This window comes from Penicillium paradoxum, assembly GCF_028828445.1.
Source record: "Penicillium paradoxum strain IBT 22861 chromosome Unknown utg000002l_segment0_segment0, whole genome shotgun sequence".
Lineage (NCBI taxonomy): Eukaryota > Fungi > Ascomycota > Eurotiomycetes > Eurotiales > Aspergillaceae > Penicillium > Penicillium paradoxum.
The window spans coordinates 908,250-935,725 of record NW_026643180.1 but is presented as its reverse complement, the minus strand read 5'-3'; the positions used below and the strand labels follow the sequence as shown (position 1 = coordinate 935,725).

Genomic DNA, 27,476 nt, shown 5'->3' with positions numbered 1-27,476 from the left:
GGCCGAAAGGCTTTGATTTTCGGATCTGCGTTTAATAGTGCAGTAAAAAGGCCCCGAGGGAAATGGAGAGAAGAATAATCACAATGGCAGCTATGAAACCTCAAATCTTAGTTTGCATCCAACCAAGCAGTCCCGTCATACCTGTCTTCTCGATCTGATCATAGCTCGGCGGCGCATCGATCATGTCGAATGAGTTCTCTCGGCTATCACCAACAAGGCCCCAAATCGAAACCAGTCGGTATCTGGTGATACGGTATCCCCGCTCCTGGACAGTATTCTTGAACTGTTCCTTCAATAACTTCTTGTTGGCGGGAGAAACCTCGAACCCTCTCGCTCTCCGACAACACGCACATTCAAGCGTGCAATGCCCAACACCAAGACTCCGCGACGGAAGCACTTTGCGATTTAGACAGCAGCCACACCCACGCGCGCAGCATCCTTGTCGACCCGCGCATTCCTCGACGAGGGAACGATGCATATACCACTGAGGGTGTGATCGCCAAAGGGTAAAGCCCCTCAGTTGAAGATCCTCCAGATCGGAACGACAGTACCACCACCTCTGAGATAGGAGCCAGTATTTTGTATGCAAGACACGGAGTCTCTCTTGCGTATTGAGTCCCGAAGCGTTTTCTTCTTTGATGGATAGCTCTTCTTGAACAACTTCTCGGAGACTTTCCTCTGTGTCGAGAAGTTCGTACGAAACTTCGGGATGTATGGCATTCTTGCGCCACGTCAGGTATCGATATCGCTGGAGGGCGTTGATGTTTCCATCTCTTTCCAACCTGATTTCAATTTGGGTCTTCTCGCCACCAATCATCATCTTTTTCGGGCTGTGGGGTGTTGTACGCTTGTTAGTCGAGGTCCGGCGGAGCGACGCGGGTGGCATATTTGGTTGATTTGTGGTATTGGGGTGTAATGTCTCATGTGTCATGTTTGATGCTTGATGCTTGAGATATCTGATTGGCGAAATGACAATGAGTGGAGGGGCTTCTTCGACTTCAACCTCTGACACCTAATTTGAATAATTCAAACCCGAGTCAGACTTGATTCCAGAATAGGTCTGGAGAATGTAAGTGCTGATTCAATATGTCTAGCGAATGCCGTTCTTGGGTTCATCGATGCATGAATAGTTTTGGTGATATAGGTAGCTTTAACAACGCTGTGGTGATAGAAAGAAGGGAAGCAAGAAAGGGACAGACCGAGGGGAATACTACAGCTGCTATCTCGAGCCTTACGAAGGTATATAGCGCTTAGGAGTTTCAAATAAAATCGAATTAGCTGCCTGAATGTGCCAGGGTTTGAACTGCTCTCGATACTGCTCATTCTGGCAAAGTATGTTGTGAATCATTTGATTGAAGCTATTCCCGACGTACAAATCTCACGGGACTCTGTAAAAATACCTTCCAAAAAGAATGTTGAGTGCAGAGTCGGAACATGATTAGCAAAACCACTAAAAAGTCTTCGAAAAACGCTTCTCAAAAGACAACTAAAAAGACATCCCAAGGCCGTAAACGCGACTGGCTATATAAAAGGTACCTCTTAAGGTTGGAATGGTGTGCCTCAACTATACACCTCATAATAATCCAGATATTCAACTTTTCTGCTAGCTTCAATCCCGACATATTCAGGCACCAAATTCGATATTCATCAAAATCGAGCCCCAAGCCATATACAATCTCGCACCTGAGTTGGGTATTTCTCTGATCTGTGGACTAACAATGAACAGAGACGTCAGGTCCGAGATGAACGGCTCATCCACTTCTAGCTTGATACCAAGTCTTCTGGATTCGATGACATGTTCCTCGTCGTGGATATCACGCTGGGAGAGATATTCGACCATGCGAGTTTGCCAGTGACCTTCCAAGAATTCGATCACTGGTTGACCAAGCTCGTCAAACTTGACTTTGAGTTCATCGAGAAGTGTTTCCAGATCCTCGAGTCTGAACCTTTCTTCGTCGAGAATCTCCTGAACCTCTCCTTCTTCTCTGATTTGGAGTTTGAAGTGCCTGTGTAAGAAACGTTTATTCACGACGCAACATGAATGTTTCAACCCCAAAGCATCAAAGGTAAAGAACCTGATGACCCTCCAGTCAAGTTCCGCATTTTCTCCTATCCACTTCAGGAAGAATTTGATCAACTCTTTGAACTTGAACTTGAACTTGGGGTATTCGCCGATCGATCTGAAAACCCACTCAACGCTTTCCCGTAGCACTATCGACACCGGAGTACAACCGTCGACAGAGCACGCGCAGACACATCCATCCGTAACCGTAGGAAGGAGAAAAAGGTCTTTTGCAAAGTCTGGAAGTACTCGTTCCCAAACTTCATACTCCTCGTGGGAATCTGCGAATTCCACATTGCGCCACACAAAGTCCCATAAAAGGTAGCGGATGATATTCAAGCCAATATGATGGGCGGCAGTTCCACTGGCGTCGGGTATGTGCTGATACGGATCTGCTCCATTGGAGACCAGCCAAGCCATGCGCTCTAGCTCCTTTATCGCTCTGAAGTGACCAATCGCAGTATGACTGGAGTCCTCCGAGGCCATGAGAGGCATAAAGCCTTCGCGATCTAGCTCGTTAACACCTCGGAAGCCGTTTTGGTACAGTTCCTCTAGCGTGTCTGCCCAAAATAAAGGGAAATGATAAACAGTCCCGAAACATTTTTCGTCGCCGTACTCCGCAGCGTGTTGCCTTGAAAACGCCCCTTGGTCCCACAAACGAGCATATATCTCTGCAGCATGTATATCAAGTATCAAACTTGTGCCCTCAATCTGTTCTTCCGATACCAACGTCGGGAGTTCCCTAGCGGGCAAGCAAGACCGGGCCAAATTCCAAAGTCTTTTGCGTCGTGCGGCCAGTTCCTTGATGAGAAGTGATTTTAACTTACCGCTGTGTTTGTACTCTTGACATTGAGAGATGTGGACCCACTTGAATTCGCATCCAACATCAAGCAGAAGCTTAACTGAATGATAAATATCCTGGTTCTCGTTATCTTCAACATAGCACAGATGTAAATTGCTGGTATACTGATCTGCGCCTGCGTCGAGTAAGATTTTCATCCCTTTTGGCCATCCATATGCAAAGTCCATCAAAGAGGAAATCCCATTGATCATATCATTCGGAAAAGCCTCTCCTGTGTCAAGAGCATTTCTCAATTCATCTTCAGACTCTCGGATTATGATCTTGACAATGTTCGGGATTTCGAGCACTTGAAAAGAGTCAATCACTTAAATGCAAATGGATGGGAGAAAAAGGTCCACGAACAGTCGTCGCCCTGGGAAACCAGATTACGCATATCCTGTCTCTCAGCTAGAGACCTAGGGGCTCGGATGATGAAAGAACAACCAACATCAAGTAGGCGCCAGCCTAAAGAGCGTTCATCTCTAAATAGGCCGAATTGATTCCACTGCTGGAAAGGGCCGGATCCACCTTTAAAATTGAGGTTTGGCTTACATCCACAATCCAGTAAGAAGTTGAGGAGCTTGGAAATTTGTTCAAATTGATCTGAACTTATTTCTGGATACCAAAGATCGGAGACAATCTACCTGTGTTAGACGGCATGGCTGGTAATGGAGTGGGGTTGCACTGACATCAAAAAAAGACATATCATTGTCCTCAAAACTGATTGAATCAAAGGGAGTTGACTTTTGGAGATCAAAGGCTTGTTGCAGTTGTCGTTGTGTGTCATCTAGGAGTGAATCAAAGCCATCTGCAGGTGGTACTGTGCATCCAATGAGAGTCTTGAAGTGAAAATCATTGAGGATAAACCATCCTAAACTATCTTCCGCCCCCACCAACGGCTGTAGATGCAGTAATGGGGCAATTGAGTACCCTCCAGCTCCTTTATTAACCAAGAACGAAGCCTTCAAGGCGAGGTTTAGTAAGCTACTGCAATAGTAGTAAGATATCTTGATGACCGTTTTACCCTGGACGGGTGGCCGTGAACGAGATGCATAGACACTGTTCGTCGTGGTGCGACTTTGATGGGCAACCGACTGTTCATGCTCTATTCCTGCTTCAGATTGGTCTGCTCCGGTGGAAGGGTCTTTTGTCATCTGGGTAGCCTGCGTTGCGATTTGTGCAGATGACTCCAACGCAGGCAGTTGTTCTTGACGAATATACCATGACTGCAGTAAGCTTGGTGGTACCGTATGTAGCTGACTCATTGTCAAGTTCTTGATATCATTAGTATACTAGGCTCAAGCATTGGACACTGGAAGGCAGTACCATGTCCTGGATTTCTTGGGCCATTTTCCCGAGGACAGCTCGAGTATTGTGTGCCGAATAGCTAACCTAGTTAGCACCAGTCTCACTTTGACAGAATTGCTTTGCAACGCGAAATAAACCAGCTAACTCACATCTGCAACGTCGTATGAAGCAACAGCTGTACACTGTCCAAATCGCTTGCCATGTCACGCAACCCATCCTTTCGAAACGGATACGCGGCCTTCCTAAGTTGGAACCCAAGAGTATTTCTATCGGATGATGTATATCGATCGGTAGCTGCCTTAAGCCGTCTTATCGCTCGTTCAATACACATCGCCTTCTGCTCAAGATCTTTTGCGAGGGTAGGATCAGTGGTATAGGAATCCTCGATCATGTCTCGCAAGGTCTTCAATGGCACACGAAGCCCATCCGCTTTTTCCACGATGCTTTGGATATCTTCGCTGAAGCCCTGCCATGCCTGGCAAAAAGAGACAATTTCGCCACAGACTTGTAGACCAAGTGAAATGATACCCACAGCGGTACTGAGTGGATCAGACATGACTAGAGATAAATGAGCGGTTGGAGATGGTAACCTTGAGAGATTGAACTTGGGATTCCCCCGTCTCTTTTGAAAGGCTGAGGCCAGCAGGTACTGCGTATGTTTAGCGCCGGTTGGGCGTGGCTCCAATCAGGGCAGACTTCATGAGGCTCAGCCTCAGCCCGAAAATAGCAGTTTACTTCACCCTACTCCGTACGGAGTACATGTCTCTGGTTGCATATTTGACATAGGGAGCCTGGAGAAGTTGTTGGGCTTAACCGGATAACCACATGTACATCGAACACGGAACAATTCCATTCTCCTATCGGGCATTCAGCCGCGTCCCCTCCATTTCCCCACACATCGGCGATATCCCCGTACTCAACCCCCACAACATACGATATACTACCCCCTCCGAGCCCCCCCCTCCTCTTCATACACCTCAAACCCCCAAAATCCAGACTGAATGGCAGCAGAATACCCCCACCAAATCGCCCTTCTGGGCCTGGGCACCATCGGCCTCTCAATGCTAGCAATGCACCTCCGCCGCCCAGACACAAGCATAGCAGTCTACGACCCACGACCAGACTACGAATCGCAAATCCGGAGCATCCTCCCCTCCCTCCTGGACACGCCCACCACCTCTAACACCATAATCGACGATCTACTCCGGACCTCGCGCCTAAAACTAGCCAAAAGCCTCGCCGAAGCCGTCGAAAACGCAACAATCGTCCAAGAGCAGAGTCCCGAAGTCACAGCCTCAAAGCAGGCACTCTGGAAGGAAGTCGCCAGCCTCACAGGCCCAAATACCCACCTGTGGAGCAGTTCATCAGGAATCCCAGCCTCGGCGCAAGCCGCGGGGTGTGAAGCCGCGGACCGTGTTGCGGAGCGACTAGTGATTGCGCACCCGTTCAACCCGCCACATATCATGCCGCTGGTTGAGATTGTTCCGGGGCCGGAGACTAGTGCTGAGAGGGTGGAGTTTGTGAAGTCGTATTTTGGGGGGATACCTGGGCCCGGAGCGGGGGAGGGTGATGCTGCGGGGCATTACCGGCCTATTACGCTGCATAAGGAGATTCCCGGGTTTGTGGGGAATCGGCTTGCGTTTGCGCTGTTGAGGGAGGCTTGTTATCTTGTTGGGGAGGGGGTTGTTTCGGCTCGGGATTTGGATTCCCTTGTTACGGCTAGTTTGGGTCCGCGGTGGGCGGGGAGTGGCGTGTTTGAGAGTTATCATGCTGGTGGTGGGGAGGGTGGGATTGGTGCGTTTTTGCAGAAGCTTGCCCCCACTATTCAGAATGTATGGGGGGAGTTGGGGCAGGTTGATATTGAGGGTGAGCAGGCGTGGAAAGATTTGGTTGTTAAGCAGACTGAGGATGCGTATGGGGTTTATACTCCTGAGACGAGGAAGAAGAAAGAGGAGATGTTGAGGGATGTGGTAGAGTTGCAGAAGAAGAAGTGGGGAGAGCAGTGATGCTTTTGGCTAGAGAATAGAAAACTCATAGATATGATTACTGAGTTAGGGTTACGAGATTGAGACTTGAATAATTGAGTGCTCTATTCGCATTCTTCCATATCTAGAGGGCCATAGCTCCCCTATTAAAAAACCAAAACATTTTGTTACGTCATATTCGTTCCATCGCTTACAGGATCTGCTGGAAAGCACGGTTAATGGGCGAGCGCACGGGGACGCCCTTGTAGAAGTCGATGGTAGCAAGAGCACGCTTGCTGATACCCTCGGGGGTGAACTCGAATTTCTGTGAAGTATTAGTGAGTGGCCATGGGACGGGAAGTGAACAAAACTTACGGCGTACACCTCCTTGTAGGGACCGGAAGCACCGAAGCGGTTGAGACCGAACTGCTCGTGAGAATAGCGCTCCCAACCCATGGTGGAGCAGGCCTCGAAGGACAGGACGGGGATACCGTCGGGAATGACCTTGAGACGGTACTCCTTGGACTGGGCATCGAAGACCTCGAAGCAAGGAATGGACACAACACGGGCGGCAACACCGTGCTTCTCCTGGAGGTAAGTGGCGGCATCGATGGCGATGCTGACCTCGGAACCAGTGGAGACAATGGTGATGGCAGCGTTAGGGGTGTCGACAGCGACGTAACCACCCTTCAGGGCGCTCTCAATGGTGGATAGCTCGAGCTGGGGCAGGTTCTGACGGGTCAAAGCCATGACGGTAGGAGTGTGTCTGGAGGTAATGGCAGAGTAGTAGGCAGCGCTGGTCTCGTTACCGTCAGCGGGACGCCAGACCATGCAGTTGGGCATGGCACGGAAGTGAGCCAGAGTCTCAATAGGCTGGTGAGTGGGGCCGTCCTCACCCAGACCGATGGAGTCGTGGGTAGCGATGTGGATGACACGAACGCGGGACAGAGCCGACAAGCGGAGGGCACCGGCGGCGTATGAGACGAAGTTGAGGAAAGTACCACCGGCGGGGATGATGGTACCGTAGGCAGCCAGACCGTTCATGACGGCAGCCATGGCGTGCTCACGCACACCGTAGCGGACGTAGCGACCGGCCCACTCACCAATACCAAGGTCAGGGGGCTGGAAGTCGACGGCGTTCTTCCAGCGAGTGTTGTTGGAGCCAGTCAGATCAGCGGAACCAGAGACCAGCTCGGGAATGACATCGTGAATGGCCTCGAGACAGGCCTCGGAGAGCTTGCGGGAAGCAACGGCAGCGTCGGTAGGCTTGTAGACGGGGAGCTTCTTCTCCCAGCCCTCGGGCAGCTTGCCAGCGAGACGACGAACGAGGTCAGCACCCTCGGTCTTGTACTCGGACTGGTACTTCTGGAAGAGCTGGTTCCACTCCTGCTCCTTGGCGGCACCCTCAGCGGCGTGCTTGTGGTAGAGGTCATAAACCTGCTGGGGAACAGCGAAGCTCTCCTCAGGGTTGAAGCCGAACAGCTTCTTGACACCCTGGGCATCATCAGCCTTGAGGGGGTTGCCGTGGACGCCACCGGTACCGGCAAGCTTGGAACCGAAACCAATGGTGGTGGTCAGCTTGATGACGGAGGGCTTGTCAGTAACCTGCTGACACTTGCGGATGGCAGCCTCGATACCCGCGAGGTCGTTGTCACCATCCTTGACCCACTCGGTGTGCCAGCCGTAGGACTCGAAACGCTTCATGACATCCTCAGTGAAGGCGCACTTGGTGTCACCGTCTGGAGATGAAATGTTAGCTTGTTATTCTTACCCTGTAGAACCAAAATCAAGCTTACCAATGGAGATGTGGTTGTCATCGTAGATGGCAATCAGGTTGCCAAGCTTGAGGTGACCAGCCATGGAGGCAGCCTCACTGGCAATACCCTCCATAGCGCAACCATCACCGAAGAACATGTAGGTGTAGTTGTTGAAGAGCTCGAAGCCGGGCTTGTTGTAAACACCGCCGGTGTGAGCCTGGGCCATAGCCAAACCAACAGCGTTGGCGAAACCCTGGCCAAGAGGACCAGTGGTGACCTCAATACCGGGGGTATCGTGAGCCTCGGGGTGACCGGGGGTGATGCTGTCGAGTTGCTACTAAAATCAGTATATTGCGTTGTCTCTCAATTTGGATGAACGTACACGGAAGTTCTTCAGGTCATCGAGGGTGAGCTTGTATCCGAACAGGTGGAGCAGAGCATACTGGAGCATGCAGCCGTGGCCGTTGCTATTCGATTCTAGATAAGCAAGTGTTCCAAAAGATAGAAAAAAGCACGGTCATCGGTTCCCAGGCGAGAAGGCAATCACAAAAAAAAATCGACGATCAAGCTTCCGGGCTTCAAAAGACTAGGGGAAGCACATACGAGAGAACAAAGCGATCACGGTTAGCCCAGTCAGGGTTCTGGGGGTTGAAGTTCATGAACTTGTTGAACAGAACGTGGGCCACGGGGGCCATGCCCATAGGGGCACCGGGGTGACCGGAGTTGGCCTTGGAGGTGGCATCAACCTGATAGCAACATGTCAGTCAAATGTTCCCAATCCAGGCATTGAAGCTTCAGATCAGGCCAAGGGTAACCCTAATGTTCCCATCAAGCACCTGAAACGGAGGGGCAATTGCTGAAGAAAGATAGGATCAACATACCGCGAGAACACGGATGGTGTTGACAGCCAACTTGTCCAGATCAGTGTAACCCATGATGGCGGATTCTAGGGTCGTTAGAGAGGGAAGCACAATGAATTCAGAGAGGAACTTACATTTTTGAGTGAAGGGGAGGAATTGGGAGAATGGAAGAGGAAGAGGAAGAGGGAGGGGGACGTATTTGTTGGTGGGGTATGATGTCGAGTGGGGTCTCGCCGTGGCTTGCAGCTCAACAGAGTCTCTCGTCATTTAACAGCCTGTTCGAAGATTCTATATTTACAGGATCCATAGCTGCATCTCATAGCCTACGCTATCCAGCCTAAGTCCATTCAATTGCCGTCTCTTATTCCTGTATCTCGCTCTGATCCATGCATTGCATCATGGGATGACTCATCCGCATGGAGGGGCCGCAGAGCTTCCACATCCCACGTAACGGTGGACCTCGATACGAAGGAGATGCTTCTAATTTTTACGAGTTCTCTGTAATGTTGATCGTCTCGCATTACTTTCACGCATCAATAACCGTCTCGCCGGTTCAATGGCCCGCACTATCCGACCACTCCTCCGATGGCTTGACATCCACACGCTCTGAGTAGACACCGGGAGCCCTCCGGAGGACCCTGCTCCGACTCCCACCGGCCTTTCCATGGAGTGAAATTAGCCGATTTCTCAGATGTGGTTCCTTAATAACCGTTCCAGCGATCAGCTGTTCAAAAAAAAAAAAAGTAAAAGTAAACATTGACCAAATTGGTCTCCTGGAAGCTCCTGGACAGCTCAGCACCTGCAAAGGAGACCGTGCCTCGGATTCCCTAATCAGGCCAATCCGATGAAAGATTGACACACCACTTGCAGTCTTTATTTGCGCCCAACCGCACTTCCAAGAAATGGGCCAACGCAACCCCCACAAAAAAATAGTCGTCTCTAGAACGTGTTGGGGAATGGGCGTTAACATCCCGGTGTGCCGGACGGCGGAGAAACTATCGCCCGGATCACGTGCAAAGCATATCTGAACTATATACTGTACTCTGCAAGGCAAGGCACCGTTGTTTCTGTTCACAGGTGGGGGTTTCAGGATACGAGATGTCTTTTATATTACGGACCTCAAGCTAGGCTGAGCATCGTTGCACATTATTTTTGCAATCTCCCCGAGAAGATATACACTCGGACCCCTGTTGTGCTTCCTAAGGGAGTGATGGTCACCGGCCAGGATTAGCACGAAGGATGACAAGCACCCAGTTCAATATTCAATTTCCAAAGCAGATGCATCATTGGTTTGAGCAGTCGCATTTCTATCATTCTACAGTAATGGACGAAGACCCTTCCAAAAGGCATCGCCACCTCGGAATGAGGACTCCGATGACTGTAACCGGAACTTCGGGGCGAAACCCCCTGCGTCAAACCTCAGGGTGAACAACACAGTAGTTAGGTTTGGGCTACACAACGGACGAAACATACCAGGCTCTCAGCTCCTAGACATCAATGACACGGCATGAGGAAACCAGGGAGTCTGACTGAATGGACCTAGATAACAATGGAAAGTAACCAGGGGCTTCATGAAGGACAGTGTCGTATATTGAGCCCGCAAGAGAGAAGCTATCGCACAATTCCGAGATGTTTCACGGAAGACCCTTGGATCAAGGACCGTTCTGCGGGTCTGTAACCTGACAGTATCCGTGACTGGAGTCAGCCTGCATGGGCAACCTGCCTCGTTCTAGGATGCCGCAACGCAAAATCCTCTCATAATTATCTATAAAGATCCAGAGACCGAACGTCGATTATTCTCCGGACAACTTGCGGGTCAGCCATCAGCACTATCTCATATCTACTGAGGCGTTTCGTTGCACGTCATGGGCGAAGAACACAAATCCATTCAATCCCAGACCGATGTGTAAGTGTGCATAAATGTCAATTAGCATGATCTAACCTCTGTTTGCAGACTCATCATCGGTGCTGGCCCATCCGGGCTGATGGCAGCCTACTGGATGGCGCGTTATGGGGTCAACGCGCGCATCATTGACAAGCGTGACACGAAAATATTCGTCGGCCACGCTGACGGACTTCGAGCACGGACGCTAGAGTTGTTCGATAGCATGGGTTTCCAGCATCGTGTTATGCAAGAAGGGTCTATATCCACCGAAGCGAACATTTGGGTATGTATAATCCTTGTTTCCCGCCGAGATGAGGGCTTGGCTAACAATGCCACAAACAACCAGGTTCCCGGTCCGCAAGGAAAGCTTATGCGGCAGGGCCCAGTTAATATTTCCAAGGTTGAAGAATCGCCCTTCCACAATACGCGCTTGAACCAGGGCCGTATTGAGCGGTTCATTCTCGATAGTATTCGGGAGTACTCTGATCTTGAAGTGGAACGAAGCGTGATCGCCGAGTCCTTGGAGTATGACGAGGCGTTCGATAGTGATCCCGATGCATATCCTATCTCGGTCAACGTTCGGGTTCGTGGAGAGGATGAGGCGCATTCGCCAACTGAACAGCAGGTTGATGCTGGGTCAAGAGCTGTTCGTGATGAACTAAAGATTAACAAAGTGCTTCCTGATGACTGGGCAGACCTAGCCCAGCGTAGAAAGCCCAAGAAGACACAGATCGAAACGATCAAAGCCAAATATCTCATTGGATGTGATGGTGCCCATAGCTGGACGCGAAAACAGCTAGATATCCCCGTGGAGGGGTCTAACACAGACCATATATGGTTGGTGATATTCATTCTGAATACGCTCTGCAACCACTAATGTATCTATCTACACAGGGGCGTGATAGACGTGATACCCCTCACTGATTTCCGTAAGGACTCACGGAACTTCTACGGCCTCCCCACAGCGCTAACCCAAGCCCTCAAAAGCGGACGTCCGCCGCGTAAGCATCGTAACCAACGCCGCCGGCACAATCCTCATAATCCCACGCGAGCGTGGCCTAGTCCGATTCTATGTCCCCGTCCAAGTCTGCGAAGCAGGTGCGAGCGAGCGCTTCGACCGCTCAAAAGTCACACCAGATTTGATCCGCGCACGCGTACAAGCCATTCTCTCCCCCTTCACCTTCGACTTCAAAGCATGCAGCTGGTGGACAGTTTACCAAGTCGGACAGCGGATCGCGGCGCAGTCCACAAAGGGAAGCAGGATCTTCCTTGCCGGCGATGCGGTGCATACACACTCACCGAAGATGGGACTTGGTATGAACATGAGTATGCAGGACGGATTCAATGTTGGGTGGAAAATTGCTCTTTCCGTGGTGGGGACTCTTAGGCCCGAGATTCTCAAGACATACGCATCGGAGAGACATCCCCTTGCGGAGATGTTGCTTGATTTCGATCGGCATTGGTCACCTATGTTTACTGATCAGGGACCGGAAGTGACAGACGCGAAAGCGAAAGAAATAGCTACAATCGCGGAGAAATTTGAGGACTTCGCTGATGGTTGGAAGGTCTTTTACCCGGCTAGCAGTCTTGTTTGCAAGGCTGGCGATGATGGGACTGGATTTGCTTTTGCTCAGCACATGATTCCTGGAGAGAGGGTGCGGCCGGTCAAAATTCTCAATCAGGCTGAGGGAGGTACACAATGGACGACGAAGGTGTTGGAAAGTGATGGGCGCTTTCGGATTCTCGTTCTGGCGGGTGATGTGCGGAATCCGATGCAGAGGCGGCGCGTTGAGATCTTGGCTCAGGTCCTGGCTGGTCAGTCTACATCGTGTGCTTCACCTTTGGATCGCTACTTGGAGATTCCCGGTCGATTTAAGAGTCCTATTGATGTGCTTACTGTCCATGCTTCTCCGTGGAAGGAGGTGGAGTTCTTCGATTTCCCAGAGATTCTGCATCCCTTTGATCCGGTGAGGGGATGGGCATATGACAAGATATGGTGTGATGATGCTTGTGCGTTTGATCGTTATTGTGATGGAGCAGCATATGATAAGTGGGGGGTTGATCGAGTGCTCGGGGCGCTGGTGGTTATTCGCCCAGATCAATATATTGGATGGGTTGGTGAGCTTGGAGATGTGGCAGAACTAACGGAATACTTCGATGGAATTTTGGTGAAAAACCTGGCGACGGGTGAGATAAAACCAGTCGATTGAAGAAAGAAATATTTACAGAAAGAGCATCATTGGAAGACAATATTTGAATATGAAGATTTATCTTGAAACCCCTATCTTGATCGAACGAGCAAGAGTAATTGGGGAGGGAAAATGCCAGGATAGGAAACTATTGGTACATGAGCAACTTGGACATTCAACAAACATCTTTGCGAATCAAAAGCTGCGTTTACGCTTATGGACGTGCCACCGGTACGGCAGACCCATCATCTCGCAGCTCAACAGTCGGGTCAACGACGTGAGACGACACTGGGGCATTCTCCTCTTTGTCGAACGAGCCTCGAACGACGTTTGGATCAGCCGGGAACTGGAACTTGGAACTCTTCCACGGCTTCACTTTCATGAGATACATAGTATCGATCTCTTCCAGAGTACGGCCTTTTCCCTCAATGACAGCGACATAGACCAAACCAGCAGCGAGGAAAAGACAGCCGGCGAAGACATATCCAAACCGGAAGTCAATATCACCGGTAATGAAGGGGGTGAAGAATGCAATAAGGAAGTTCCAGAGCCAATTGGAGGCTGTTGCCAAAGACATAGCTCGCGCACGGTATTGCGAAGGATACAACTCGGCGATGATTGTCCACACCATGGGACCCCATGTACTGGCAAAGCCAAGGATGAACAGACAGGCGAAGACCACCATGGCCACGCCGGCAGATTTTGTTCGCTCTGGGAAGTCGCGATCCAGGGAGAAATGACCCACTGAGGCAAAGATCATGAAGCAGACAAACATCCATAGAGCACCGATGATGAGAGAACGGCGTCGACCGAAGTGTTCGATCAAATAAAGACCAAGGAACGTTGTTCCAAAGTTGACACCGCCCAGAATCATCTGGGTGACATAACTGTTTTGGATACCAGCGCCTTTGAAGACCGTGGTTCCCTGCAATATGTTAGTTTACGGGTTCTTTTCTGATTCCCGATACGACCATTTCAACTCACATAATAGAAGAAGTAATTGGCACCTGTCAGCTGCTGCAGAGCTTGCAAAGCGACGCCAACAGCGACCCGATACGCCATTGTAGGAGCACAGAACATTTGAATCCAGCTAGCCTGCCCATTGACCTTCTCTTCGTCGTGTTTCTGCTTGATCTCATCGAATTCGATATGCAGGGCACGGTGATTGAGGGGGATGCCATAAATTTTGGCAAGTGTGTTCATAGCTTTATCCACCCTACCTTGGCGATAGTCGTAGCGTGGGCTTTCAGGGAAGAACATCATGCCAACACCGAGGATTATAGCCCAGAGAAATGTGATTCCCATTGGGATGCGCCATGCCCCGGTATCAGAGCGGTCTTCGGTTCCAAAATTGATACAGTTCGCAACGAAAATTCCAAGTGTGATGAATAGCTGGTATGTACTACGAGATGTTAGAACCCCGATAATTGCTGTTTGCGATGGCTCGGATAATGGTTGTAACGTACCTGATCAATGAACCACGGATGTGTCTCGGTCCTGATTCAGCTTGGTACATCGGGACCAGCAGAGAGATGGCGCCAACCCCGAGTCCGGCGACCCAACGACCCATGGCAACCTGGTACCACTTCCCAAAAGGCGAGGAGATCTGAATGGTAACTCCAATGCATACCATCAAAGACCAGCCGCTGATACACCACTTTCTTCCTACGCGATCGGAAATCGGTGCAGCAATCAAAGCTCCAATCAAAGTACCAATGGACAGCTATTACAATGACTGCGTTAGGATATGCATAAGTAAGGAATGATGGCAATGGTACCACTTACCAGGGCAACTATAAGACCCGAACGGACGTTACTGAAATGATAAGTCCCGTCATCCTGAATTTCACCATAACGCTGAAGGAAGTTTTGCATCTCCAGGAAGCCAGAGATTTGACCAGTATCGTAACCAAAAAGAAATCCGCCCATAGAGACGAACACACCCATGATGAACGACCGCCAAGTGAGAAGCGGAATTGGCGTATCGACGAGCTCGCCGGCGCCTTTCTCGCGTTCATTTGTGGGCACAGACTCTCCAGGGGGTTGAGAGTCTGTGTAAAGGCCCTGTGGACGCTTTTTGAGAATGTTGTCGAACATATCGGCAGTGAGTGCTATCTGCGCGTAGTATTCGTGGGGGGCTAAGGGTTCCAAATGACAGACAGTGCCGGATCAATGGTTCTTATACAGCGCCGAACCGGCAAGCCAAGAGGCAAGCCACCGCACTGACGGGAGCCGAGTACAGAATTTCTTCGGAATCGGGCCATACAGATCGGGGAATTGTGCCGTGAACCGATGACACGTTGATCTCAAAGTCTGGGAATGTGCCTTTCGCGTAGCGGTGCCCCATGATTTTGCAGAGAACCCGGGGAATTGAACTCGGAATGGGCAAATTTGCCCATTCAGCCATGGTTCACGGGGTTGGTCATCTCGACTCCAGACCCCACGCCCACGAGTTCTGGGTGGCGCGGAAGACTCGGATACTTGCGCCTCGTGATCATTTCTTTCTGGGGAACGAAGAGTTTTTTGGAGAGAATGTTTCGTGGGATGGCCTGATCCCCCAAGAAGTAATGATGAAATCGGCGGCAGCCACAAAGCTTGGGTTTTGCCTCAGTCATCAGTGCAACCGATGCCGCATGCTTTTTTCTTTCTTTGGAAAGATGCTCCAGGCCAGAGCACCGTCCTCATACTGACTGCCAGTTTCTATTCGCTTTGAATTTTTCTTTGCGGCAAACCGAGAGGGTCCAGACATGAGTGGGGGTCTGCCCAGACTCAATCAGAATCTTTTGCGGGCATAGCGGCCAAGGGTCGGAGAGAATAAAACGGGGGTTCTGCCTGAAGATGCCTGATTTTAAGCCGAAATTTCGTCTTCGGTCCCGAAGATTCTCGGATAGAGGTATCTTTTGTATGGTTGGGCCATATAAAAGGAACCCGGAAACTAGATATCGTATCAATGAAATTCTTTGAACCCTTATGACAGTTGCCGGAAGCATAAGCATATGGGCATAACTGAATACAGTGTTTTGCTTAGTGTCGACCTTGATAGGATGCTATAGCTTGGTAGAAACATATGGGACTTCGTCAAAATTTCCCTACAATTTGGAGACCTGGTGATAATCGTGCCCCCAGCACTTGATAAATTTTTCACCACTTCATAATTTTTGAGATCGGGTATCTTTTGTATACTATCCCCATATAAAAGGTACATAATATTTGAGATTTCTTATTCAGAGTGATACTATGTGGAATTAAGTTGTTAATTATCATATTAATGGACTAAAATTTCCTTAGCTCAATAGGTTGTCTTGAAAAATGATATTTCAATTTCCTATCTATTATGTACCTTTTATATGGGTATAGCATATAAAAGATACCCGATCTCAAAAATTATGAAGTGGTGAAAAATTTATCCAGTGCTGGGGCGCATCAACCCCTGCGTAGGGTTGGTGCGCGGGCACGATTATTTTCAAGCCATCCCCCTCAAATCCTATACGAATGGATCTCATATATCTATTAACCCTTACTGATCATTTGTATTGATACTTTTATCTCTCTGCTAGGTAGTGCGAGGAGCGAGAAAGATTGGATCCTTTGATATTTTACGTCGAAGTACCCTTTATATGGTTGCGCCATACAAAAGATACCTAAATCTGAGAATCTTCGATTTGGTGGGAACCTCAATTGGGCGGGAGAGACCCATCCCCAAAACCCAAAAGGGGGTGGCTGTGGCTCGAAGACGGCTACCTGACTATGACAGCCATTCTGATTGCAAGGGATGGGGCCTCAGCGTCTGGAAATGGGTGGAAATGAGGATTTGTATGGTGGGAATAGCTTCAATTATGAGGACTATTTACAGTAGACGGTTAGGCTAGCCTTGCTTCGGACAGTAATGACTTCTATGAGCTACCATGACCTCGATAGTTGTCTTCTCGCAGCCTATATAAAGATTCGTAGATCGGTAGTCTCATACGGGAAATAGGCACACTAGTCATAGAGGCGATAACGGCCAAGGGCGACCAACGGCTCTCGGATATGATTCGACCAAAGCCAGCGGAACGCTCCAGGGATGGCTCCATGAGATAGGTTTGCAAGCCGAGAAAGGTCGATAAGAGGCCATTCAGACGAGAACCATGACCATTGGAGCTGGGCGATGCAAGATCCGACGACATAGATAGTGGTTGCATTCATCGCCCCCTGTAGAGGGCTAGCAATGTGTTGACAGATACTCGAAAGGACCACTGAGGAAGTGGCTTGCCCTGGTAAGGGTACATTGTAGCCACCATGGCTGCAAGTGCAGTAAGAAAAGCCAGACATGCTAAGATCTCCAGCTTCCACCCCGAGAATAAGACCGGGTGCTTTCCTTGCTGAGGCCGTACCTTTTTTTGTAGGACGAGATTTATCTGTAACGGTGCTGACATGTCGCCGAGGGTTTTCAATATCCGTAGCAGCCAGAGTATACGATCCAGAAGGTGCATCGCTGCAACCTCTGCCACAGAGCCCCAGAATCATATTATGGCATCACTATATTCTTAGCACTCCTTTTAGTCCTAAAACTACTGATTATAGGTTGAAATTTAGTATAAGACAGAGTTGGATAGCACGTAAAGCTCGAGATATCAAGGAGGTAATTAATCACCCGCCTGGTTGAATTAAGAGCCTTCTTGGGCAAGATGACGCAGAGAAACAACCTAACTCAACCAAGTTCCGTTCCTACGAGATCCCGCGAGAAGAGACACCCGTAGCCACTACCTCATCGCTCCCGACCGCATGTTTAACCTCAGAGTCATTTCCCAGATTGGCACGATCCGAACCGTCCTGAGCACCCACAGCAGTCTTGCAGCGATACTGCATAGCATACACGGCAATCGGAATACCAACAATCCACCATGAGAACATAACGGGCAGCGCCTGATAAAGCCGATTATTGCATCCCCCCGACCAAATCTGGATCAGAACCTGGTATGCCTCATGAGAAGGAAGAGCATATCCCCAACGAAAGAAACCAGGGCTCATCTCAAAGGGACTGATAGTACTGGCAATATTTAAAACCACCCAAGTCAAAACAACAAACGGCATGAACTGAATCGGGATGAAGGCAGTGGTAATGTCGAAAAACAGGAAATTGATGTGCATCAGAAGCCACAGAATCATCCAAGTCAGCACGAACCGACCCGCTTCCTGTGCCCAGGATTCCCTGTAAGCCCAGATATAGCCGGCCATCAGCAGTGCGCCGACGAGGGTGTAGAGGACGGAAGCTATCGCCCGAATCAGGCCGTTGATCCTCCAGGATAATTTGGTGAATGTATCGAAATGTGTTGAGATTCCGTTCAAGGCTAAGAGGAAGAAGAATTGTTGGATGATAGGCATGGCCATGGATACTGTGTTGTAAAAAACCCTCGTACCGTGCTCTGTGTCTTTGATGTTGATTTCTTCGGTGTGGATTGGGTCGAGGAAGACGTTGAGGGTAGCTGGATTAGAGAGATCGACGGATGTGATCACTGAGGATCCATTATTGGCATAATATGTTGATCTGCTTTTCTCAATCAACTCCATGAAGCTTGAGTAGACCACAGCCTGCGAGAAGACTGGGTATCGAACCGCATTCCAGACATAAGTGAGGGACGCCGGCGGGTTAGAACCGTTCGCCAGTGCTGACCTCAGTCCGTTCGACGCATCCGCATGGGTATAAACGGCGCCCCAGTATTCACTGCGACATACGGCTTCACGAATATCATCGGTCTGAGGATATTCCTTCGAAGACTTTGTGTGGAAAGTTGGGAATCCATCACCTTGTAGGTTCTGGTAGGCGTCAGCCACCGACTTTCCAATAATGCCGCCATCATAGTCGACATAAAGTACGTTGAAGTTGTGATAACGAGTGGTACTGCGAAACTGGGTTGCATAAAGATAGCACATGTTCACTAGAAAAAGCACCTGCAGTAAGAGAAACATGGTAATCACAGCAGGTAGGAACCGAGACCGCATCTCCCTCCATGCGGCCATTTTGGGATGTGGATCTAACTCTGCTCTCAAACTAAGAACAAATATGGATGTGAAGGGAAATGGATACTCAGGTACAAAGGATGTTCCACTGGGAGTCCGGGGACTTGATGGGGGCCTCGGAATCCGATCGATGTAACGCTTACTAGTCGAGCATACTAAAGAGAGCTTGATGACCCTATTGGGTTGCACGGAGTGAAGTATAACGACATCTCCGTCCCACATATGTACTACGTGTCTACCGCTGCATGTATGCAATTTATGGTCCGTTAGTATCTGGTAGAGACTGCATTTACATACATGTAATACATGTAGTCATATTTCGCCCTGTCAATAGGCTTCTAAGGATATTCTGATGCCTCAGACAGATGTGAACTTGGATTTTCCCAAAATTCGCAACATTTTAGGTTTAATTGGTTGTCAACAAGCGAGATATTTATACAGCCAATGGCTACTCTTCGTTATACATACCAGGGTTATCGAATCATCCGCGCTTGTATGTCCCAAGCTATATTTCTGGTGCGACAGCGACAAAGACAAGCCCTTGAGTATATGCAATGTCTCTCTCTGGGACCTCCTTTCCAGTAGTATGGCCTGTTAAAGCACTATCAACTACCTCGTAAATAACCCTCCAAAAATAGGATATTCGCCGTTCAACTCTTCGGTTCGATAAAAGTAGGTCCTCAGACTATGATCTCCACCTTCCAGGGGTTCTTGTATCGTGACTTCAAATAACGTCTAGGAAGCTTTAGCAGTGTATAAAAGGAAATTGTACAAATAGAACCTTGGAACTTGTTACCGGACCACACGCTAGATCCACAGCATGCTGGGGCATGCCCCAGTATGCCCCAGGACCCAGGAAAGTGGGTCTTTTATATACCGGGGCGAGCTAGGGTGCTTTAGTCTAAAGCTTAGAGCCGCCTCTTTATTTCCTTGAGGCACCAATAAGACATGTCAGGATCCACATTCATGTACGCTATGGTCGATCAGTTTCAGCATGACTACTCGTTTGAAACTACCTGAAGACAAAGTACATCGGAAAGGGCTTAAGATATAAGACCGGACTTTTCCAATTCATAGCACTGAACATAATGATAAAGCGAGATGATAGGTAATGGCCCATATTGTATTGTAGTGATGGTCCTGAAAAGAATGCCGTGATCATCGAATTCATGTGAGTCCCGGGCGTTGCCCATCCTAAGAAACATTGTACACCAGACATACACCGGAAGACAGAAAATAACATTGGCAAACATATGAAAGGCATATGCAAGGCACGTCGACTAGTAGACCGGAGAAAGTAAGAAAAAAAAAAAAAAAAAAAAAGCAAAAAGAAAACGCCCCCTCCCCCCTCCACAGGTATCATGAATAAAGCAGAAAAAACCGGCTCAAATCCCAACTCTCTTCCAAAAAACACCCAGCTCAAAGAATCAATCAAACGGCCAGCCGTCGGTCCCAGCCATTCGCCAGCGAGAACTCGTCAACCTCGTCCTCAACAGGCATAGCAAAAGTATGGAAAGGATCGAGGCCGTTCATTTCCTCATGACAGACCCGGACATCACCGTACCGGGCCAGAGGTTCCTCGGCGCTGCCCATACTTTCACCAGAATAGCTCAAGACACTCTGTGTGGTGTGTTCATGCGTGGGTGCAAAGTCGCCACTGCTAGCGGACCATGCCTCGGGAGAGAGGCCCTGGATATCCACTTTAGGAGGATTCACTAGGGAGGGGTCGTTGGGTTTGCCGGTATATTCTGCTGTGATGGAGGCGAATGGGCCTGGATCCTCGCCGCATTCTTTGCCACCATAGATACCAGTGAAAATGTTAGAGTAACCGCGGTCCATGTCGCTCAGCACGTATTCCCAGTCGGCCATCGTTATCGCGCCGGCTGAGGGATCAGAAGGAGTAGAGCAAGACATGGAGCGTGGGTGATCGTAGCTCATGGGTGGAGCTAAATGGGGATTCATGGGTAGATCCAATGGGGATTGGCCTTTTTCGGTGAGGTAGTGCGCGGCGGGGATGAGGTCTTGAATGTGATCGGGCTGAGATGGAGGTAGGCTACTCCAGCTAGGGGAGCGAATGGCCTGGGCTGCAAGCGGGGGTGTGGCACCGGAGACGGTGTTGCGGCGGGAGGACTGGGGGGAAGGTTGAGTTGGAGGCTGCTTCTCACGGATGGAGGTGGAGATGAGTCGCGACTTTAATGCCTGCAAGTGTTTCTTGGGGGATTTGCTTGGCTTTTGTGTTGGTGCAACCATTTCCTGGGCGTGTTTGCCGGTGGATGGGCGCCGTCCGCCGTCCAAGGCGACTAAGCTATTAGACAAGACGCCGAACTCTGTGGCGGCTGCGCTCGACTCAAACCGAAGATATTGCAAGGCGGTTCCGAGCAACTTCTGAGTCTCTTTGGCTAGTTTGCTATCGCTCTTAACATCGAGCATTTGCCAAAGAAGCCCAAGTCCGGAGAAGAATACCAACTCCTTCTTGTTGATACTGACAGATAAGCACAGGCGCCTCTCATCAAGAAGTTCAAGGATCTGGATGATATGCTTTGCGGAATCAGACACCGCCAGAACAGATGGAGAACGAAGATTCTCGTCGGCGTAGCACACAGCTGGACGATGAATCAAAGATCGGATGAAATAATACACAAGCGACTATAGAAAAGTCAGTACTGTTTTGATTGAACATTGAAAAGAAAAAGATCAGGGAAAAAAAAGCCGAGACTTACTAGGAGCGGCGACCGGCTACTCGTGACGTTCGTGCTAGGCTTGTCCTGGCTGAACTCGAGACGAAGGTGAGGAGGCAGGGTGTGAAGCCATTCGTCCAGTTGCCCTGTGACGGAACGCATCTTTGAAACATACACGTCGTAGCCGGATTTGGATGGGTACAGATCCTCCAAAGTTTTGTTCAAGATCCGTGCAGCGCCGAAGAGAGCGATGGCGCTGGAAATTCGAGTGGATTCACCCGGCAGGGTGGGCAAAAAGCCTGTCTCTGTGACATTCTCGTCGTCCACGTCAACCGGATATTCCGCCTCGATATCCTCTTCCCGCAGGAGAACAGGCAGACCAGTGAGCGCGGAGCAGAACCGGTCCAGCACATATTGCGACCAGAATACCTTCTTCTGGGTCTCATCATGAAGTGGGTTGGCCGAGCGTTGTTGGTTCTCATGCATGCCTAGCTGGTGGCAGATATCCACAGCAAGGGCACGATAGCGGAGTAAAGTGCGGTAATCGCCTTTGGTCATACAATAAATTTGACCAAGGACAAAGCACTGCAGACTAGCAATTGAGGTTTCAGTTGAGAATGAATCAAGGGTCGCCGACCAATTCTGTTCGAAGAATACTGGGTCTTGATTTGTTCGTGACACGGATGAGATAGCAGCGATACCAAAAATCAGGTTCAACTGCGCCATAACATGAGCATTGCGCTGGAGAGAATCGGGATTGTTGAGATACTGCTCGTAAGCCTTCAAGATGGTTGGGCGATGTACCACAGGGTACAGTGGCGCCCATTCTTGGAAGAAGATGTTGATAAGTTGATCCGAAACCAACCGAGGTGGCGTTTTCACAGTGAAGTTGGGGGCACCTTGAACAACCGACGCAGGCAAGGCAGTGATGGTTCCTGTGGGAACCTTGATTGCTGATTTTCCTTCGCTAACAAGTTTGTTGGTGAAGACATCTGCACATGTGAATTAGCTTTATTGCTTTGATTTTTCAAGTTGCAAGGGCATGTGTGAGACATACCAGCAAGGCCCTGGGTACTAGAAAATCCCATGAAGGGGTTCTGCGATTGCTGGGATGATCGAGTCGTTGATCGTTCAACATGAATCACGCCATCCGATGAATCCGAGCTGATGGACTTAACCGTGGCGGAAGCCGAGGGGGACCGTGCCGAGGGGGCCCGTTGTGATGCGGGCGAAAATGAATGTATCCGCGATAAGACATCGATCTTCTCATCTTTCTCGTCTAGCAGGTCTTTTAAGTCTTTGACTTCAGTCTCCAGAGTCCTGACACGTTCTTCGAGGGACTCTGTATATCCACGCGGGAAAGCGCGGCGGCTCAGTTTGTCGCTAGTACGGCACTCGAAGCCCACGTTGGCACATTGTGAACAGCAAGGGCGCACACCGTCGCAGCGGATTTTCTTGCTTCGGCATCGATCGCAGGCTTGGGCAATGCGGCTTGTCGAACCAGTGCCACCGACCTTGATCACTTTCATGGGTAAGATGCCAGGCATGTTGTGCAGTAGGGGCACAAAGGCCGCCGGGGTTTGAGTTGGTTGTATTTAAAAGACCCGAAAGTGTTATCACCAACACACTCTCTTCGTAAGTCTTCGATACCGAACAATTTGAAAAGAAATCCCTAGTTAAAACGAAACAAGTATGAGGAAAGAAGTCATAAAACATGGGGGGGGGAAAGATGGGGACACACCGATGCTGAGTCAGTTGAAGGGTGGAGACTGCTGACCTTCCTTGGGCGCCAATCACCACGGCCTTGTATCGATGGTAATTGGTATTGCATTCGTATTCACTCTAAATCCAAGCCTCCGATGTCGTTAAATCTTTTTTTGGCCCCGGTCTTTTGACTATTCTGGAGAGGCGATATTACCCCGTAGCCCGTCTTCAACTCGACTGCCCCGGATTCTTCCTGCGCGCCTCTCAATTTCCTCCGTCTGCTTGACGGTTGGATCCTCCCGTGCCCCCCGCACTCCACAATCTGTACCTCCTTGGCTATCGACAGGAGGAGGGAGAGGAATGGGCAGTGGCTTTGAGGCAGAACAACCTGCCTTACATGCAGCAATATAAACTTTTTCTGTTTATGCGAACGCGCAGGCTTCGGATCCTGGCCGGTTGCGGTAACTGGGCACAATCGCTTCCGGGTTCCTCCCTCGGCCCCAGTGCTATGGCGTGTGTGTGTCTTCGACGTACTCCGTAGTGTAGGGCTAATAGGCCAAGTATTGATTTGAGGTCCGATCATCGGCCTCTGTCCATGGGTAAGACCTGTCTAAAAAAAACATCGAGATAACTCCGCATTCCCTTGAATAACCCGATCTTACGCGGGTTGCAACCTTAAGTTTGTGGCCACCACAAACTAGTACACCCTGAAGTCATCTTGATCTAACAGAAATCCAAAATCGCTACTCAACCATGAAAAACAGCGAAACCTCCATAAATGTCAGAGTTTAAACCGCGTGGTGAAGTAATAGCGACTTCACTACAGTGGCGACCCCAACCGTTCACGGAGGATCAACCGCGGGGAGAGATCAAATACTGGAGTTTGGAATTATTGTATTCCCGGGTCCGCTTGGGCACCTATCAAGTGAGTTATATTATTTATTCGATTTGGTCAGCAAAATGCAGAAAGGACACATTTAATAACGCGTTAATCTACTCCGTACGCCGTACTCCGTAAGTATCGCAGACACGCGAGACTGGTATTTCAAGGAAATCCGGTTTCACTCCGATCAGCGAGTTTCCCCCGAGAGATGAGCGAACCATGGTTATGAGCGAATGGCCCCACTAGGCTCCAGACTGTTGGATTCGCGATCTACTCCACCGCAACTCGCTCATTATTTAGTCTCTAACACGTTGGAACACATCTTGTATTCAGGAAGGAACCGGAATGCTTCAACTTCATCGATACCTCGGAGATTATTATAGCCATGTACCCTGTCTGACGTCAACCGAGTTCAGTGGAGATCTAAATGTCGACATTCCTGCCACAGGTATCCCCCCGCATGCACTTCACGACCCTGTAGATCATTGATATGTGTTGACCCCTTGACCGACTCCATGATCTTCGACAAGGGACGTCATACCCATGGTTTCCATATATTTTCATCACAAGTGAACGCTAGTGTTCATAGTGTGGCGCCTGCGCATCGAATAGTCTGGTGTGCAACGGGGGTGTGGGGTTCGCAACTCCTTTTTTTAAAAGAAGATCTGGCGGGGACTGGGTGAGGATCTTGGGCTTGCAGCAGCTTATGTACATACTAAGCAGACTAAGTGGGCTCAAGGTGGAGACGTAAAAATGCTTCAACGTGGATGTTGGCATTATTGTATCGATGAACTCCGTAAATATTCCGTAATCTCTCCGTAGCCATATGGTCTAGTCTTCCTGAGACTCTGAAACCTGGGTCCTCAAACCCACTTCATGAAAAGTCATCTGCTTCGTCTGGCTCCCCTGTCTGTGCTTTGAAATACGCGGCCACTGTTTCAGAACTGAGTAATTCGGTTCTCTGCGTGCCACGGTCAGCGGGGGAAATTAAAAGGGAGGTAAATTCTGAGAAATTCGACAGATGAGATCACTTACCTGTTTGATAAATTCTTCAATGGCCTTTTCTAGTAGATCCCCCTCCAGGTTCCGGAATTGGGTAATCGATGTGAAGATCCCAGGTCGAAACATGGAATGCAATGCCGCTTTGTCCTCTTGTAGATTCGAGATGCTTTCCTCTGTCTGTTGCAGAACAGCGAGCTGGGTCTCGAGCTGTTCGAGTAGTAGTACTGCAGCGCGTAGCTGGAAAATCTCCCATAGGGGATCAACCGCGAGAAGATCGCGCAGACGATTAGGTGATTCGATCTTTTCGCCCTTCCAGGTGGTTTCCAACTCCCGACTGCCGTCGGTGGTCTGTGCGATGCCAAAGTGAAGCCCATCCTCTTCGTTCACGCATGCTATCCACGCTAGCGGACTCTCCCAGGTCACGCCATCAGAGCCTTGAACCGTCGAAATGTGAATTCCCAAGTCATTCTGGCAGAAGATCCTTTTTGCGAGGCTGAGGGGGTCATCCTCCGGAATCTCCAGGTTAAGTGATATTTCCCGTGCATCCGTCCGGTTACTCTCAAGGAAACCGTAAGAGAAAATCATCTCAGATGCGGGCTTCTCGTCACCATAACTATCCGGTCAAATGTCAGTCATCCCCCATAAACTCAGATTCGCGATAGAGAAATCTCACGAGATCGTAACCTCTTCCCCAGGCTGCAGAGCCTTGCCCCACCGCAATTGTAAAATCGCATTCCCCTCGGCATCTGCATCATACAGCGCTTTGACTCCCTCGCCGGATACATGATTGGCCATATCAATACAAGGCACCATCGCAAGACCACTGCCAGGTAGGTCCACCATGCGCGACCGATAAGCTGCATCCACATATTTCCAGTCACCAATCGTCAGCCTGCCCGTACTATCATCCCACCAACTCTGCTGACACCACGCAATACCCTCTGTGGCCTGGCGAAGGTGTTCAAATTCTCGCTCAAGCGATGTAACCTTTGCATCCAGGGCATCTGCAAGCGACGTGCCCCGGAGGAGTTCTTGTTCCTCGGCAGTGTAAAAAGTAGGGAGGGGAAACGATGGGGGCAGAAACTTGACATATTCGGTCCAAGGAGTGGAGATGCCGATGGTCTCGTGTCGCGAGCGCAGATCGGGGCTGCTATGCGATAGTTGAACGAGTAGGAATATCAGGATCGCACCTCTAGCTGTCTGTGTAGCTTAGTTTGATTTTCTTCTGGGGTGTATACAATGAAATCAGAGAAGGACGGTTCATACCCTTCCAAAGTCGCCGATTGCCTCCAAGACATCGCGCAAGTACCGGTCGCTTTTCGCGTAGTTATGCACAGTCTCGAGGGAGAGCACTAAGTCGGACGGAATCTGTAGGAGAATCTTGGGTTCTGCGTCATTCTCGCTGCTCGTCTTGGCTTCAGTTGCGATGATGGCACAACCTTTGTCTGCGCCATGTTCATCGGATCCAACCTTCTGGACCGCGATGCCGTGCACAGCGATCCCGTTGAGTCGTTGCCAGGCTGGCAGAGACTCGATCGGGAGGTACTCGCGTTTCATCGTGGAGTACTCCGTAAATTGACCGAGATTGTCGTTGCCCGCTTAAAAACGTGCCAAGGTTGGAATGTCGCGCCGATGACGATCCTTGTCTTATCGATAAGCGGCTCCTTCCACGGTTCACCTCCAACCGGCGATTGCCTGTTTCTTCCAACTTGCATTGCAGCATAGAGACGTCATATCTCCTAGTAAAGATGGTAATAAAATCCGCTGTTCTGGCAGTTCAGATATTTCGAGATACTTCAAAATCACTATGCCGAATTACTATATTGCTCCTTTTACTCCAATGATGCGCAGTATGTCCGTTTCTCGGCCACATTCGCGGCTTGTTCTACGGTTACACTCGGTCATGCAGCCGCCGGTCCTTTGTGCACACTTTGGTGTGAGAAAGTACTCCATATTCAAGGATTGGAAGGGGAGTACACCGGAGGACCATAGCCACAAACGGTCTGAAAAGGGCGACACAGAAGATATTCATTCGGAGGCATCGGCCTCCGCACGAAGGGAACGGGTTGAAAGTCATGGCATAGCAGATGATAGCATATCTCAGGCAATTACAGAGAGGGGCGGGACCAAACGTGAAAAGCAGGCTAAGGAGGAGCATCCTAAGGCGCCAGAGCCGGTTATTGGCATGAATGATGAGCGGCAAAAGGTGAGTGTGCCTGGATGCTGATTGTCAATTTTCGTGTTGCTGATTGCAACACAATTCCGCAGAAGTGAGAACGAAGCCCGTTGTTTTGTGGTGTTCTATGGGGTCATGAAATCTCGACATTTCACTGCCGGCGATTC

At 49.7% G+C, this 27,476-nt stretch overlaps 11 protein-coding genes across 11 annotated transcripts; 3 read left to right on the top strand and 8 right to left on the bottom strand.

Moving 5' to 3' along the window:
- Nucleotides 1–100: 100 nt before the first annotated feature.
- Nucleotides 101–931, bottom strand: N7457_000345 (uncharacterized protein; the record flags this gene model as incomplete). The annotated part of the gene is made up of 1 exon (XM_057171413.1): nt 101–931. The coding sequence occupies one exon, from the start codon at nt 929–931 to the stop codon at nt 101–103; it is 831 nt and encodes a 276-aa protein (XP_057035316.1).
- Nucleotides 932–1,732: 801 nt separating this feature from the next.
- N7457_000344 (uncharacterized protein) lies at nt 1,733–4,767 on the bottom strand (the record flags this gene model as incomplete). The annotated part of the gene is made up of 4 exons (XM_057171412.1): nt 1,733–3,228; nt 3,320–3,368; nt 3,593–4,139; nt 4,361–4,767. Coding segments are annotated over 4 exons (2,499 nt in total), but the record flags the coding sequence as incomplete, so codon positions are not given.
- Nucleotides 4,768–5,212: 445 nt separating this feature from the next.
- On the top strand, nt 5,213–6,217 carry N7457_000343 (uncharacterized protein; the record flags this gene model as incomplete). The annotated part of the gene is made up of 1 exon (XM_057171411.1): nt 5,213–6,217. The coding sequence occupies one exon, from the start codon at nt 5,213–5,215 to the stop codon at nt 6,215–6,217; it is 1,005 nt and encodes a 334-aa protein (XP_057035314.1).
- Nucleotides 6,218–6,291: 74 nt separating this feature from the next.
- tktA (transketolase tktA) lies at nt 6,292–8,899 on the bottom strand. Its single transcript, XM_057171410.1, has 6 exons — nt 8,814–8,899; nt 8,536–8,678; nt 8,315–8,399; nt 7,972–8,266; nt 6,551–7,914; nt 6,292–6,500 (listed from the first exon to the last, which is right to left on the bottom strand). Exons 1-6 carry the CDS (start codon nt 8,865–8,867, stop codon nt 6,387–6,389), a joined length of 2,055 nt encoding a protein of 684 aa, XP_057035313.1. The 5' UTR covers nt 8,868–8,899; the 3' UTR covers nt 6,292–6,386.
- Nucleotides 8,900–10,657: 1,758 nt separating this feature from the next.
- N7457_000341 (putative phenol 2-monooxygenase) lies at nt 10,658–12,887 on the top strand (the record flags this gene model as incomplete). Its single annotated transcript, XM_057171409.1, has 4 exons — nt 10,658–10,698; nt 10,747–11,514; nt 11,572–11,606; nt 11,665–12,887. 4 exons carry the CDS (start codon nt 10,658–10,660, stop codon nt 12,885–12,887), a joined length of 2,067 nt encoding a protein of 688 aa, XP_057035312.1.
- A 193-nt stretch (nt 12,888–13,080) lies between these two features.
- On the bottom strand, nt 13,081–14,963 carry N7457_000340 (sugar porter family MFS transporter; the record flags this gene model as incomplete). The annotated part of the gene is made up of 4 exons (XM_057171408.1): nt 13,081–13,791; nt 13,851–14,268; nt 14,333–14,589; nt 14,652–14,963. The coding sequence occupies 4 exons, from the start codon at nt 14,961–14,963 to the stop codon at nt 13,081–13,083; spliced, it is 1,698 nt and encodes a 565-aa protein (XP_057035311.1).
- An 82-nt stretch (nt 14,964–15,045) lies between these two features.
- Nucleotides 15,046–15,273, bottom strand: N7457_000339 (uncharacterized protein; the record flags this gene model as incomplete). Its single annotated transcript, XM_057171407.1, has 1 exon — nt 15,046–15,273. The coding sequence occupies one exon, from the start codon at nt 15,271–15,273 to the stop codon at nt 15,046–15,048; it is 228 nt and encodes a 75-aa protein (XP_057035310.1).
- Nucleotides 15,274–17,573: 2,300 nt separating this feature from the next.
- N7457_000338 (SNG1 family protein) lies at nt 17,574–18,866 on the bottom strand (the record flags this gene model as incomplete). The annotated part of the gene is made up of 1 exon (XM_057171406.1): nt 17,574–18,866. One exon carries the CDS (start codon nt 18,864–18,866, stop codon nt 17,574–17,576), a length of 1,293 nt encoding a protein of 430 aa, XP_057035309.1.
- Nucleotides 18,867–20,297: 1,431 nt separating this feature from the next.
- On the bottom strand, nt 20,298–23,091 carry facB (C6 transcription factor FacB/Cat8; the record flags this gene model as incomplete). The annotated part of the gene is made up of 3 exons (XM_057171405.1): nt 20,298–21,512; nt 21,587–22,536; nt 22,602–23,091. The coding sequence occupies 3 exons, from the start codon at nt 23,089–23,091 to the stop codon at nt 20,298–20,300; spliced, it is 2,655 nt and encodes an 884-aa protein (XP_057035308.1).
- A 1,914-nt stretch (nt 23,092–25,005) lies between these two features.
- N7457_000336 (SET domain-containing protein) lies at nt 25,006–26,690 on the bottom strand (the record flags this gene model as incomplete). Its single annotated transcript, XM_057171404.1, has 4 exons — nt 25,006–25,092; nt 25,167–25,746; nt 25,807–26,333; nt 26,400–26,690. The coding sequence occupies 4 exons, from the start codon at nt 26,688–26,690 to the stop codon at nt 25,006–25,008; spliced, it is 1,485 nt and encodes a 494-aa protein (XP_057035307.1).
- Nucleotides 26,691–26,940: 250 nt separating this feature from the next.
- Nucleotides 26,941–27,407, top strand: N7457_000335 (uncharacterized protein; the record flags this gene model as incomplete). The annotated part of the gene is made up of 2 exons (XM_057171403.1): nt 26,941–27,339; nt 27,402–27,407. The coding sequence occupies 2 exons, from the start codon at nt 26,941–26,943 to the stop codon at nt 27,405–27,407; spliced, it is 405 nt and encodes a 134-aa protein (XP_057035306.1).
- Between the last annotated feature and the right edge of the window lie 69 nt (nt 27,408–27,476).